This window comes from Trichosurus vulpecula, chromosome 1, assembly GCF_011100635.1.
Source record: "Trichosurus vulpecula isolate mTriVul1 chromosome 1, mTriVul1.pri, whole genome shotgun sequence".
Lineage (NCBI taxonomy): Eukaryota > Metazoa > Chordata > Mammalia > Diprotodontia > Phalangeridae > Trichosurus > Trichosurus vulpecula.
The window spans coordinates 529,507,366-529,523,817 of NC_050573.1; the positions used below are offsets into that span (position 1 = coordinate 529,507,366).

A 16,452-nucleotide genomic window follows, 5' to 3' on the forward strand; every position below is an offset into this window, starting at 1 on the left:
CGTGGCTTGTGAGATATGTTTTTTTTTTATTTTTGTCATTCAAGTTCCTTAACAGTCTTCATACTAGTTATTACAATGTCTTATGTTTTATAGGGCTCAAGGGTTCTAGTTGATGCTCGAGACAAGCTTGGTATTCCTTGGCAGTATTCAGAAAATGAGAAGCATGGGATGTTCTTAATGGCCTTTGAAAATAAAGCTGGGATGCCTGTTGAACCTGCCACTTTCCAACTCTATGTACCTGCTCTGAGTGCTCTTTGGAGAGATTCTGGCATCAAGGAAGCCTATAGCCGCAGGAGTGAATTTCAGCTGGTAAGTAACCCCATCCTGTTAGAGAGAAAAAGATTGCAAAATAGACTGTCATTTTCTTTGAGACTTCAGCATTACTTTCTACATGACTTTAATCTTAATGTTTGCTTAGTACAAAGAGTTGGGTAATGGCTAGAAAACTGACCTTCAAGCTAGGAAGATCTGGGTTCATATCCTACTTCTGACACACACTGGCTATGTGATGATCCTGGGCAAATCATTGAATGTCTCAGTATCCTAGGCAACTCTCTAAGACTTTTAAGTTGCAGGGGCTGCTGGCCTACATTGATAGAGAGAGTTTTCTCATCTTGGAGTTCCCTGCACCACTGAAATCACAGGTCCAGTCCATATTTCCTATTTGCAAGGTATACCAGGGCTGTGGATCTCACTTTTTCAAATGTATGAAGGAGGAATAGTTGGGGACACACTAGGAAATCTATATGTGAAAAAAGAGTTAAATGAATAATTAAAAAAACAATAATACTGATGTTATGCGTGTTATGTTGCTGCTCTCCCACACTCCCATGTGCATGGGTAGGCTGAGTCTCCAGAGCAAGGCTGTGATATCTCCCTTCTGGGGTCTAGGGGGATTGGTGGGGTTCTAGGAGTTTGCCATCATGTTTATCAGTTGATATCAATTAACCAGAATTAATTAGTTTTTATAAAAGGTATTTACCAAGATGGAAACTCACAAGGGGTAACTCACAGTTGCTGTTTGCTTAAAATCCTTTCCTCTCCTTTTGGGATCCTCGTGAAGTTACCCCTTGGGTGTGCTTTATCTTTTCTGCTGGGCTTCTTGTAGAGTCCCAAAGCTGTCTTTCCTCAGTGTTTCTAGTTTGTCCTATCCACCTCATGTAGACATTGTTCCATAATGATGCTCAGGGCTACTGCTAGGACACTGATGGAAAAAGTCCAAATCCACAAGGGCTCTCACTTGTCTGAAGGAGAAGCACTGGGTTCTACTCTGCCTCCTCCCACTCAGAAGAGTTCTCAGGGGCTTGGTTAGCTCTGCTCTGTCTTTGTCACCATGTGAACTGCCTTGGCTCCAAACTGGTTTGCTATTTTATGTAAAACAAAATGGCATGACTGAATTTCTTTAGTCAATCCCAAAGCACTTCTTTCGTAGCATCATTTTGCTTAATCTAATGGTCTTTCCTCCTTCTGGATTGATCAGAGACCTAAGTTTAAAATGCCTTTCATTGATTCAATAGAGATGCTTAGAGCTTTTTCACATGTAGTTCTTAACTGGTTCAATTGAGAAGTCTGAGCTCTCTGTGTTTATTGAGGTAGGTATATGGAACCTTACATTTGTATGTTGGTTTATGGTTTTCAAAGCACTTTCACATATTGTATGTAATATATACACACATAGTATGTATGTGTATATTATAGATATGTAGATTTGTATACATGTATAGTGTTGTATACATGTATAGTGTTGTATATGCACACATTGTATATAGTATTTCATATTTAATATAGTATTATTTAATGCTTACAACCTAAGAAAATCACTTTGTCCAAAGAATAAGATAAACTTATTCAAAAATTAAGGTCACAATAGAGCCCTTTGATAAAATGTGATTGATTAATATACCTTTAAAGTTTATGGTTGTCTCCGTTAATATACTGATAGTGACAAATCTTTTTTATATATTGGTTCCCTTGATGTGTTCACTTGCAGATTATTTCCTTTGGATTATTTGTTTTCCTTTTGAAATCAGTGAGTTTGAAATAGACTGATACCCTTGACAAGTCTAAAAATAAAAACTGTTGGGTGTTCACCCTGTTTGCCATTTGGTTTCTTTTGAACTGTCTTTTGGCACTAAATATATTCTATTAGCTGTATCAAATGAAAATTTTTAGGCTTCTATAACTGGAAGATTTTTGTGTGATTGATACTAATGTTAGGGGAAAATAACTTTCAGCTCCTTTTCCACTAATGGTAATTTGCATTCAGCTAACCACTTACTCTTTCTCCCAGTCACTTTTATGTCCACTGGCATTCATTTGCAAGGTCATTGGTTAGGGCTAAGATTTGCGGTTTGTAGCCTTGGACTGTGGTCTATGTGAGTATGAGCCTGAACCTTAGCCTCATTACATTGTAGTATAGTTCTTGAGAGAAGATAAAAGACTTTTTTTTTAAATCACTGTCCCTTTTCCTTTTTCTTTTTGTAAAATTGAGATAGACTCTCTGGATATTTTATCTTCATTTTACATGATTGCAGATCTAATTTAAGGACACCTTGAAGTGTTGTGGTGCTCGATGAAATTAACACACTTTGATTCGCAAACAGTAAAACTTGAAAGACTTCATGATCTCTAGGGAATCCCTCTTCTGTTTGAGCTCTGCACTGGACATAGCCATGATAGTGACAAACACCTTTGGCAGATTTGTTTTCCTTTTTTTTTTGCCTCACGTGATGTTAATAATCAGAGGGTTGGTAAACAAAGTTGTTTTCATAACATTTATTTAAGACTCCTGTGTTTTGCCATATGTATGGGAGAAATTTTGTTGAAAGAGAGCTATTAAAGCAGTATTTGTATCTGTCAACTCAAATGCTTTTTTATAGGCAAACAGTATAAACACAATGGGATTTTACATTTTCTCTACCTTTCGACTAATTGTATGATTACAAACCTACGGAGACTATTGTTTGCAAAAACCTACCTCTTTTGAATACTATCAAGATTTCGCAGAGATTGGGAAATAAGCATACATGTAAAAATTGTTATTAACTAAAAATAGTTACTAACATATTCATATTCGTCTTTTTTGTAATAACTTCAATTTTTCCTAAGTGTTTGATAACCTTTTTCAAATATCTTGAGAACCTATCATTCAAAGTCTTCAAACACATGTTACATATAGCATAGATATCTTCTGTGTATACTTAATCTAATGCAGCTTCTTTTCCCATCTTTTTGTTTTCTTTAATGCTATTTCCATCTACTTCTTCATGCAAGACATCAAGAACTATCCTTTTATATTCCAAATATTTCATATCTATTCACATAGTTTTCATAGATCCAGAGCCAGAAGTAACCTCGGAACTATCTTGTCTTAGGTCTCTCATTTTACAGATGAAGAAACTGAGGCCAAGTGATTTGTCCAAAGTTACACAGGTAGTAAGTGTAAAAGGTGGGATTTGAATCCAGGTCCTCTGGCTTTAGAGCTAGTGCCCTTTACTCACATGACACAACTTCCTGTTCATAAAGAAGTTATGATATGAAACTTTATAGATCTTTGCCCTTCTTTGTATCCCCAGAACTTAGCACAGTGCCTGGCACATGGTAAATGTTTATTGACTGACTCATTTTTGTTTCTTAATATCTTGCTATTGAGGACCAACTCAGGTGCTGCCTCTTAAAGGAAACCTTTGATGACCCAATCCTTGCCTCCCCAGTTGTTGGTGCTCTTTTTGTCCTCAAATGATTTTATATCCCCCAAACCCCTGAATGCAGAAACTATTTTTCATCTTTTTGACCCCAAGACACAGTGCCTTGTATGTAGTAGGTACTTAATAAATGCTTTATTGAATTTAATTTCTACTTTCATTGATCTTTTTTTAAATGTCTTATTGATGGCTTTTGTTTTTTACATCAATCACTTTCCAATAACCTTTTCCCATAAAGTCCTACCTTATAACAAAGAACAACTAAATAAAACCAGTCAACCCAGTAATAATGTCTAACTACTCATTTGACATTTTTTTCCCCTTAATTCTCTCCCATCTCTGTTGTCTGTTTCTTTTCCCTCTCTATAACAGGGCTAATCTGGGTCCATGAATTTTTTAAAAAATGTTTTGATAACTGTATTTTAATATAATTGTTTTTAATCCTGTGAAATTTGTTTTATGGATGTAAAAACATTATTCTGAGAAGGGGTTGTTAGGCTTTACCAGATTGTCAAAAGGGTACACATGATACTAAAAAAAAAGGTTAAAAACCGTATCTCCATATTATATAGTCATCTTCTCTTTCCCCTCTCTCATTTCCCTTTCTTCCCTCTCTCTTTCTATCTTTTGTCTCCTCTCTGTCCTCTTTCCCCCGCCACTTTGTCCCCTCCTCATTGTCCGCTTTGCCTGCCTGTCTTTTATTCCCCTCCTCTCTTCCTTTCAGGCCTATTTCTCCCACCCGCCAGGGTCCACTTAGGACCTTTACTTAGGAGTAGAGAAGGGTAAATCCCCATGGTCTTCCTTCCCATCCCATTAGCTTGATCATTTAGGCCTGCTTGGTTGGGAGCTGTCTTCTTCTCCATGGCTCCTTCTCCTCCTGACTGTTCTTTGGACTCCTCTTTGTCCACAGGGAGCTTCCTCTTTCTTTGATCTCTCTCTCTCCATCTCTCTCCAGCTTCACTCAGCTCAGCTCCCTCTTCTTTTTCCCTTTTTCTTCCCCCCCCCCACCTCCTTCTCTACTGTGTTTCCATTTCTGTCTCCTCTCTCTTTTCTTTCTATTTTCCCTTTATGGTCTCTTTACTCTCTACTCATTCCACATGCAACATGCCACACTTATAGCTACCCCCTCTCTACTAAGAAAAGGTCAGTATATTTTATCATCAGACTTTCAGAACCAAGATTTGTCATTCATAGCTTTTAGTATTTTTAAGTCTTACTGCTATATTTTCTTTTCATATCACTTGCATTTCCCAATATGTTTCTCCCTCCTCAAGAATTTAAAAAAAGGGGGGCAGAGTTTTGGCAAAACTAAGCAACACATTTTAGAAGTCTAACATTATGTACAGTGTTGTACATTTTCTCTCTCTCTCTCTCTCTCTCATTCCTATCTTCCTGACTGTAAAATATTATATATATGAAAGCATTTGAATAACAAAGAACACTATACAATGTAAGACATTATCCTTATTTCTAAGATATTATCCTTGTTTTCACACAACCACCAAGTGTTTCAGTCAAGATTCAAACTGAGCCCTCCCTTATTATACTCTATCCAGCACCACCAAGCATTTACTATGCACTAGGGACTGTGCTGGCTTCTGAGGATACAGAGATATAAATAAAATTGTCCCTGCCCTCAAGAAACATACATTTTATTAGAGGAAAAATATGACTACATCTGTGTGTATACCAAATGTTTATATAAATAGAGTATAATGTAATCCCTAAGCAGCTGTGTGGAGCAGGAAAAGCCTTGGGGAGGAGGTGGCCTTTGGGCTGATCTTTGAAGGAAACTAAGGAAGAGATAGAGGTGAAAAGAGGGTTCATTCCTTGCCTGGGAGACAGAGTAGAGACAGGAAGTAGCAGGTCATGTGAAGAGCTGTAAAAAGACCAGTTTGAAGTGTAATATTAGAATGACAAAGATTCATAGAGAATCTTCATTTACTATTCCCTGTATGGAAATGTTCATGTTTGTCAAGTTCAAAAATTTTTAAATGACAGAAAAAAGCCAACTTGGCCATACTAAAATTAAAGAATGCATTAAGGAGAATAATTCATAGGGTTGGAAGTAGGAGTTAGGTTGTGAAGGGATTTAAATGTCCAACCGGGAGTTTGATCCCATTTCATTCTAAAGGTAATAGGGAGCCCCGGGAGTTTATTGAGCAGTAGAGAGAAATGTGCAGAGCTATGTGGGAGATGGACTGAAGAGGGGAGAAATTTAAAGGGGAGACCAGTCAGGAGATATTTAGTTCCCAACAGTCCACGTGAGAAGTGATAAGGGCCTAAGCGAGGGCAATGGCTCTGTAAGTGAAGAAAAAGGGGATGGGAATGAGAAATGATGAGGAAATAGAAACAGCTAGACTTAGTACATTTTTTTTCCCCTTTCATATTCTTTAAGATACGTTTGGTTACATTTTCAAGGCTGTAGACAAATACATTCTTGCCAGATCTTTGTCCTAGGCCAGGGGAATGGATGTTCTTTAATCACTGATTGGCATCACAGGTTGCTGTCTCTTTTCCCACTATTAAGCATTATACCAGATCAGTAAAACTGCCATGTCTTAAAGTTGCCAGTATTGTCTTTATGCTTTCCCCCACCTCATTCTTTTAAAGTTTTAAGGGTTTCAATAACATGGTTTACTCAGGCTTGGAATATTTTTGCAAAGCTCTAGGATAAAAGTATAGTCAATTTTGCTATGCTGCTTCCTTTGAAAACCCAAATTTATTCCAATGAGACTAATATGTTAGGGAATAATTTGAGTATAATGTAAATTTCACTTTGCCAATGAGCAATTTCCTTCTTGAGAATTATTAAGAATGCAGAAAGTTGCACCATGTCATAATAACTCACAAACTGCAGCCTTTCCATTGCCTACTTCTATAAGCATACAGGTCTTTTTTCAAGTTAAATTGCCATATTGATTATATATCTTCTGGTGCAATAGGAGCTACAGTTGGTCAGCCTTCCTTCCTCCCCCCACCCCATCATGGCCTTTGGCCTGGGGGCCTAGCCCTAGAGGAACCCAGGCACAGGCTGAGCAGCAGCCTGAGGCTGCAGATGTCACCACTACTTATTGTAGTTTTTATGTATTTCTAACCATTTAACATGTATGCAACTTTTTTTTATTAGGTTCCTATCTTTTTTTATGTCACTGGTAAAGTTTTTGCTTGTTGGACCTCTGACCCCATTTTTCCCATAAGCTCTCTGGTTTTAATTGTGTGATTTTGCATTGTGAGGTGATGTTTAGGAAGGAATGTATCACACTATAGCAGAACTATTTCCTTATTTCCTAAATATCTTTGCTGAATTCCTAAAACAAATATCAGTTAATGCTTTGTGGTAATTACCACTTTTTATAAAGAAGAAACTAATCATTTATCAAAGTAGCTTGACATTCCAGGCTAACATTCATTTGGAAATTTGCTGATATTTTTTCCTGATTTGAAAAAAAACTTTTTCCCTTAATTTTTAGCAATAAACTTCCAAAATATTTGAAGCAGGTCAGGTTCAGTGAAAAATAAAGATGCTATAGCTGCAGTGACTTGATTTATTTGTTTGGGTGTCATGTAAGACAAAATGAACAGTACTAAACCTTTAAAATGCTCTATAAATCTGTAGTAGTAGTTGTTAGCATCATTAAGATGAGGATGAGGATGATGAATTTGAGTTCTCCTGTGCATGTGAATATCTTTAAATGTGGCCCTAAACTTCCTTGATTTTTGATTTTTAAGTTTGATGTTTTTGCCTTTACTGTTCTATTTTATTGCTATGCTCTGACCTTTTTTATGTAGAACCTCCATATTGTATTAGGGCCTAATTCTTTGCCATTTTTTTCTGCTCATTCATCAGCCTGCAGACTGATTAAAAATTGTGGAAGAACAGATTCAACTTTTCAGACCAAAGGATAAAAGGGAAATCTCAGGAAACAGAACACAGAGCATCATTTATGTTGGTGGGCTTTTGAGGACAGTTTTATGGTCAAGTGACACCAGCCATTGATTTCATTTCTTACCACAAAATTGATAGTTTGTAAAAACTATCACATTTCTGCTGATAAGAACCAAACTATTAACTGCAGTAAGTAAACATCGAGACCCCTTTGGAACCTTTTTCTTCTCTTGTGATGTCTAGAAAATGGTTTATCTGAGGATTTGTGGCACATTTAATTAATCTACTCTGTCCAGTAGAGTATATAGCATGCATTGCATATGAAATATTATCTTACATTTGTGGAAGTAGTTAGAATAACTATGAAAATTATAAGTGAATTTTATTCTAACATTTTTAATTACTTTGCTTTTATGATTTAGACATTGTTTTAAGGAGAAGCTCCTTTTCATTTTCCTGAAGACTTTGAAATCAGTGTGTTAATATGGAACAGAAATGTCAAATATGGCCCACAACACTCACAAGGACAGCCCAAACCAGATTAAAATGTAATTGGGAGGGGCAGCTAGGTGACACAGTGAGTAGAGCACCGGCCCTGAGTTCAAATCCAGCCTCAAACACTTGACACACTTACTAGCTATGTGACCTTGGGCGAGTCACTTAACCCCAGTTGCCCTTCCTTCCCCCCTCAAAAAAAAATTGGCAAATATTTAATAAAATAAATAAAATAGAACATAGATAATGTTAATATGTGGTTTTCTAAGTCATTGTGTGGCCTATGGGGATCCTTATGTACGGTTTGGTGGCTCCTGTTTCTGAGTATGATAGTAGAAGGTGCTTGACAGTAAAGTTTCTGAGGAAGGAAAAGAATGCTATGGCTGGCTGTACTCCCCTACCTTCGTGACACCAACGAATGGTGTAGAGAGCATCATGGGGGCCTTGAGAAGTGCAGTGGCTGTTGGTTGCAGCTAGATTAGCTTGGAGATATGTCAGATAAGGTTTTGAAAACTCTGGCTAGATTCTGACTGATGGGTTAGGGACTGCTTTCTATAACTATTTCTAAAGTAACAGCTGGTCAAAATTGGTGAAACTTCTTATTTGTGCTTGGAAAAATGGTTTCCAATAATGAATACCTATGTATATACAAGTGTGTGTGTGTGTGTGTGTGTGTGTGTGTGAAAGTATGTGTACATATGTATGCATGTAAATACATTATACACATATCCATGTATTCCTGATATAATGGAAACATTTTATTGCTTTACCTTACCCCTCTTTCCTGGGCTGGTGCTTAGAGCTAAGGCTCTTTTTCATAGATAAATAGAAATTTAAAACTCAATGCAATATGAAATCTAACTCTTTCATGTAACAGATGAAAAAACAGACTCAAGGAGATAAAGTGACTTGTTCGAAGTCCCCCAGCTAATTTTTGGCAGAATCAGAATTAGCATCCAGATTGTAGGAGCATATATTTAGTTGGAAAGGATATTTGAGATCTTCTTGTCTAACTCCCTCATTTTATAGTTAAAAAAATGAAGCCTAGAGTAACTGGTTGTGATTAGCTTACAATCGTATACATATATATATACACACACACACACACACACACACACACATATATACACACACGTATATATGTATGTATGTATGTGTGTGTATATATGTATATGTATGTATATATATAGATATATATGAAATAGTAATTCATACAGCCAGGATTTGAATCCGTGTATTCTGAATCCAAACCATGCTGCCTCCTTTCTGACTCCTGCTTTAGTGTTCCCTTTTAAATAAATAATTGGAAAAATAATTACTTGTGGATAGGATGAGTAAATATAATAAAATGACAATGCTACTTAAATTAATTTGCTTATTCAATGTCATGCCAATACATAAATATTACTTTCTAGAACTAGAAAAAATAATGTCCAAGGCAAAATATGGATTTTCAATAAAATAGAGGACTTTCAAGCTTTCTCAGTGAAAAGACCAGAGCTGAATAGAAAATTTGACTTTCAAACACAAGAATCAAGAGAAGCATGAAAAGGTAATCAAGAAACGGAAATTGCAAGGGACTTACTAAAGTTGAACTGTTTTGTTTACATTCCTACATGGAAAGATGATGAGTATGATTCATGAGACCTCAGTATTAGGGCAGCTGAAGAGAATATACATATATGTATGTGTGTGTATACATATATATATATATATATATATGTGTGTGTGTGTGTGTGTGTGTGTGTGTGTATGTATATATATGTATATGTGTATATATATATACATATACATGTGTATATATATATATACACATACACAGAGGGGCACAGGGTGAGTTGAATATGAAGGGATGATATCTTAAAAAATAGAATAAAATTAAGGGATGACAGAGGAATATATTGAGAGAGGGGGAAAGGGAGAGATAGAATGGGGTAAATGATCTCATATAAAAGTGGCAAGAAAAAGCAGTTCTGTTGGGAGGGAAGAGGGGGCAGGTGAGGGGGAATGAGTGAATCTTGCTCTCATGAGATTTAACCTGAGGAGGGAATAACATACACACTCAATTAGGTATCTTACCCCACAGGAAAGAAGGAGGAAGGAGATAAAAAAAGGGGGACGATAGAAGGGAGAGCAGATGGGGGAGGAGGTAATCAAAAGCAAACGCTTTTGAAAAGGGACAAGGTCAAGGGAGAAAGTTGGATAAAGGAGGATAAGATAGGAAGGAGCAAAATATAGTTAGTCTTTCACAATATGAGTATTGTGGAAAGGTTTTGCATAATGATATATGTGTGGTCTATGTTGAATTGCTTGCCTTCTTAGGGAGTCGGGTGGGGAGGGAAGAGGAGAGAGAATTTGGAACTCAAAGTTTTAAAAGCAGATGTTCAAAAAAAAAGTTTTTGCATGCAACTAGGAAATAAGATATACAGGCAGTGGAGCATAAAAATCTATCTTGCCCTACAAGAAAGTAAGAGAAAGGGGGATGGGGGGGGAGTGTGGTGACAGAAGGGAGGGTTGACTGGGGAACGGGGCAATCAGAATATATGCCATCTTGGAGTGGGAGGGAGGGTAGAAATGGGGAGAAAATTTGTAATTCAAAGTCTTGTGAAAATTAATGCTGAAAACTAAAAATATTAAATAAATAATGCTTTTAAAAAGGAAGCATTTGGAAACAAGAACAACAAAAAAGGAAGAAAAAATAACAAAATTCTTTTGGAGGTAAAAAAGGTCAAGAATCTCAAGGGAAATAGTAAAAAGAAGGGGAAACAAAAGAGGCCTAGTAGTGTTAGTTCTCAAAACTGTACTACAATACATTAATTTTCAAAACAGTTTGGTATAGGTTAAAAATAGATAAAATCAGTGGAACAAATTTGTTAACACAGCATATAGAAGCAAATGTATCTAGTAGTCTAATATGTGATAAGATAAACACAAAGACTCATGCTACTAGGATAATAACTTATGATTTGATTAAAAACTGCTGGGAAAATTGGACAGCAAGATGGAAGAAATGATAATTAGGCCAATAGCTCACAATTCGTTCAAAGATAAGCTCCAAATAGGTATATGACGTAGATATAAAAAGATCACATCATAAAGAAATCTTAAAAAACATGGGAAAAATTACCTGTCAGACATATGAATAAAGTTCGTGACCAAACAGAAGATAGAGAAGATCACAGGAGAAAAAATAGATAACTTTGATTACATAAAATTAAAAAGTTTTTCATCCAGTAATGCTAAGATTGAAAAAGAAACAATTAACTGGAAAAAAAAAACCTTTATAGGGAGTTTCTCTGATAAAGATCTTATTTCCAAGATATGTAAGGAACTGATTCACATAAGAATAAAGGCAATTGATAAATTGAGGAATATGAACAGGTTGGTAGATCTCAAGGAAAGAAACCCAGATAATCTGTAACTACATAAAAATGTTCCAAATCATATGTAAATCGAGAAATGCACAATAAAGAAATTCTGAGATTCTACCTTATACCAGTCAAATTGACAAAGATGACAAAAAGGGAAAATGATAAGTGTTGGAAGGGCTGTGGGAAACTAGGCACATTGGGTATAAATGTAAGTGGGTACAAGTATCCTGGAAAGCAGTTTTTAAATTATATACAAAAAGTTACTAATTAGTGCATGTTCTTTAACACAACTGTCCACTGCTATGGCTATACCCCCAAAAGATAAAAGAAATAGGAAGAGGTTTTATATGTACAAAAATATTTGCAGCAGCAACCTTTGTGGTGTTATAAAAGTGATATCTAAAGGTATTCCCATAGATTGAGGAATGACTAAATTAAGTTGTGATATATGAATGTGATAGAATACTGTTGTGCTATAACAAATAAAAAAATCAATCATTTTGAAGTAACCTGTATGAAATACCTATACGAATTAATGTAAGTGAAGTAAACATAACCACAAGAACGATTTATACTTTAACGTCAATGTTATAAAAACTAGCATCTTGAAGACTTTTATAAACTGATAAAGAATGAAATGAGCAGAACCAGAGCAGTTTATACAGTAACAACACTATAAAAATAAACAACTGAAGGCTGTAAGAACTGTCATCAATACGGTGACCACCCATGATTCCAGAAGGCTGATATGCTCTCCACTTCTTGACAAGGAGGTGACCGGTTTAGGGTACAAAGGATACATACATGCCAGTGAGGGAATTTGTTTTGCTTGACTATGTATATTTGTTACATGGAATTTGTTTTTCTGTTCTCTCTCTTTCTTTTTTCCCCAATGGGATGGGAGAGTAGGAGGGAGAGAAAAATATATTTCTGTAATTAAAACAATTAAAATAGAGCTGGGAGTACTATAGATGTGCAATGTTGCATGCACTTTAAGATATTATTATAATTAAGTTCTACTTAATTGTTTTATTTTGTTACAAGAAATCTCACAGAGTAGGGTAATCTGTAAATGTTTATAGTGTAAAGACAAAATATATCAAAATGAAACTTTAAAAAATTTTTATTGAGACTTTTAGGGGTTTTTTAAACACTACTATCACTTCCCAATAACTTTCCATAGACCCATCCCTTGTAACAAAGAAAAATGATGAAGCAAAATTACAACAGCAACTATATCTGAAAGTGTATGCAGCATTCCATGCCTAATAGTTCACCATCTCTCTTTTGAGAAGAGTGAATTATATATGTATCCTCACTAGTCCTCTAGAACTAAAATTGTTCTTTGCATTTAATCTGAATTCTGGTATGTTTTAGTGATGATTTCATTTGTGTTGTGGACATTGTGTACTCAGCTTTTTTCCCCACCCTACCAAGACTGTATGGGTGTAACTGGGAAAGGCATAAGAGTCATGCTAGTTATAGTGCTTCTTGGGGTCTTGATCCCCAACTGAGAAGTGTGGTATGAGAACTGGGAAGCAGGAAGCAAAGTTGTTTGTTATTCTTGGATTATGTGTTGGGGAAAATCTTTTGCATTCCCTTCTACCTATAGAGTTGACTTTTCCCCTTCCTTTCAGTAAGCGTGCAGGGTATTAATCCCTTAAACCTCCAGGGGAAAGGGTGAGGAACCCATCTACTATAAAAGAAGAAAAAAAGTTTTGGGGAAAAAAATGCAGTGCTTTTGCCATTAAAGCAGATCATCAGCAGGAAAAGGTTGTCCTATGGCTTTCTAGAGGAAATTGTATTTTTTTTTCTTAAAGAAATGACTGTGACAAATATTAGCAAGATTCTTTGTAAAATTACCCATGACAAATGTAAACAAGGTAATTGTAGCATATGTGCCAGCATCTGTTGCAGAAGATGAAGAAGTATAGAAGTTATATTAAAAACTTGATGAAATTATCCAAACTAAGCCTATGTGTATGCCTTGATGATCAGTGGCGTCAATGAGAACGTGGGCACAAGGGAAGAGATTGAAAAGTAAGGATTAAGAAAGAGGCCAGTCTTATAGACAAGTGGTATCAAACTCAAATAGAAATGAGGTCCACTAAACTGCACATAAAGATCCCTGTGGCCACATATTGACTTAGAAAACTACATATTTACATTTTTTTTAATATTTCCAAATTACATTTTCATTTGTTGTGGGCCCACTCACAAGGTGTTACAGGCCACATGGGTTGTATGTTTGACACTTCAGTTATAGATTACACAGAAGCCTATATATCATTTATACTTTTTTCACAAAGATAAGGTGTTGAACTGAATAATTTCACAAAAACGCAATTGATCATGTCTTATTTAACGGCAAACAGTTACTATCTTGAGAGTCATTTTAGAAGTGTAGATTCTATGTTTTAGATTCTATGTAATCAAAACAGTTGATTAGAGTGAAGGTCAGTAGTTGCTTATTAGTAACTTACATATTATATATATTATTTATATTATGTGTATATTACATATATAGTATATTATTTATATGTTAGTATTTACTGATTTGTTACTACAAATTAGAAAAATAAGACACTTCATGCAGTTAAAATACTTGAAACCCAACCTATTCAAGTGAGCAGTTGGCTCTGAAAAATGGGAAATAAATAAAAGCAAAGTCATTGGTTTTGAGTATCACCATTTAAAAAATAAGTTTAATGGGGGTAAAAGTCACTTCAGAAAGGAGACCAACAGAGCCCCAAAGTCCAAGCCAACAAACATTTGCTTAGTTTGCCAGGGTAAGTTGTGGCAGCAAGCTCCATTCTGGAGTTCAAGTTCATTTACAAAACATAGAGGAGGAGGAGATTACAAACAGTACCACTACACCAGAAAGGCCAAAGAAGTTGAGGGGAAAATGAGCCCTCATAAAGCTCAGTATTATTCCCGGCTATGTTAGATTAATCTAACAATATATATAAACAGAGTTGGTAAAGGGGCAGTATATAGATATGAAGTATGACAAGTCTGCCAAAGTTTCCATATAATCTATTCTTTGCATCAGTAAAATGGAGTTGACCATGGATGTGCCCGTAGTGTTCTGCAAGGCTGTAGAATCGAAATTTAGGAAGCTGACCTCAGCAATTGCAGCTAAAATAGATGTCCGAAATAGATGCAGAAGGCATCAGTGCTGGAGACAATACAAATTTAAGAGAATATAAGATCCTGTTGTATTTGTTATTAATTTATGGCAAAAGATTTGATTTATTGGAGCAAAGTGCCACTGGAAGTGCTCTTAAAATAAGCTGTCTGTTGTGAATATGTCAGGAGTCTTCTGAGTATCAGTACCCAATGAGGTTACATAACAGTGAGACATAGGCTGACATGGATAGCTTGTATTCGTTGTGGTAAAGAGAGTATCTATATTAATGAAATCACAAGTGCATTAAAAGAGTGAATATATAAAAATTATAATCTGGAAATATCTTTGCTTTTATATGATGATAATGAATATAATAAGCAATATCGCATACCGGAGGCCCAATAAGCACTATACCATAAGCATTTTTAAAGGAAACTTTTCTTTAAACTGCAGGTTTAAAGAGCTCTGAAAAAAGTTCAGTTAATTCTCATTGCCCATTGTAATACCTGGCATGATAGAAGAATAGAGGGGAGAAAATGCTTAAAGTCTGCTGGTAATCAGAATGAATAAAAAAGCTTTTATATTTGTTTCTGCAATGTTGAGGATGATACTTGGCTCATAGGAAGTACTTAATAAATGCTTTTTCATTTATTCATACTGATTATGAGCCACTTGAAAAGGATTGCTTTATTAGGTTGATCCACTTACTAAAATCTGTTGGCATTAAATCTCTGGAAAACAAAATTCCAATAGGGTTTGCACCTGAACTGCCAGGTATCTTTTCCCAAAGAGGGTATGAGTATGTACACAAACACATCCAGATGAGCATGCAGGTGATGTGTTTTGCTAATTTTGTATGTAGGTAATTTCCCTTATAAATGGCTTTTTGTGAATATGAATGCAATCATATTCTTTTTGAGAGATTGAGAGATTACGTTAAAGCCTAACCTACTGCAATCTAAAAAAACATGTCTTCCAAAAGAACAGAAAAGTTTACAAATAAGCCTTTCTTTTTCTTTTCCATTGTGCTTTAAGAGTAAAAGTAAGTCCCTATGATTATATATTTGCCTTCTAGAACTAATTGGATAGATTTTACAATAGCAATGGTTTCCTCAGGGTGTCTTCCATCTCTCTTCTTTTCTCCTAAAGGCAGCCCAACTATCTCTTTTTTTTCCTTCCTTTCCTCACTTCTGTTCCCATGGTTTCTTTCTGTAGAAAAGCATGTAGGTAAAAGTGGCAAGAAAAAGTGGTTTTGTAGGAAGGGAAGAGGGGGCAGGTGAGGGGGAATGAGTAAATCTTGCTCTCATTGGATTTGACCTGAGGAGGGAATACCATACACACTCAATTGGGTATCTTGCCCCACAGGAAAGAAGGAGGAAGAAGATAAAAAAGGGGGGATGATAGAAGGGAGGGCAGATGGGGGAGGAGGTAATCAAAAACAAACACTTTCGAAAAGGGACGGGGTCAAGGGAGAAAAATTCAATAAAGGGGGATAGATTAGGAAGGAGCAAAACATAGTTAATCTTTCACAACATGAGTATTGTGGAAGGGTTTTTCATAATGATACGCATGTGGCCTATGTTGAATTGCTTGCCTTCTTAGGGAGGGTGGGTGGGGAGGAAAGAGGGGAAGAGAATTTGGAACTCAAAGTTTTAAAAACAGACGTTCAAAAACAACAACAAAAAGTTTTTGCATTCGACTAGGAAATAAGATACACAGGCAGTGGGGCATAGAAATTTATCTTGCCCTACAAGAGAAGAAGGGAAAGGGGGATGGGAGGGGAATGGGGTGACAGAAGGGAGGGTTGACTGGGGAACGGGGCAACCAGAATATACGCCATCTTGGAGGGGGGGAAGGGTAGAA

The 16,452-nt window shown here is 36.0% G+C and overlaps 1 protein-coding gene across 1 annotated transcript in view; it reads left to right on the top strand.

The window, feature by feature from the left end:
- The window catches only part of GNA12 (G protein subunit alpha 12), a 129,740-nt gene that overhangs the window by 62,990 nt on the left and 50,298 nt on the right, over positions 1–16,452 (top strand). The window contains exon 2 of the mRNA XM_036765167.1: positions 94–309. Coding sequence (XP_036621062.1) covers positions 94–309 — 216 coding nt within the window. The remainder of the gene's footprint in view (positions 1–93; positions 310–16,452) is intronic.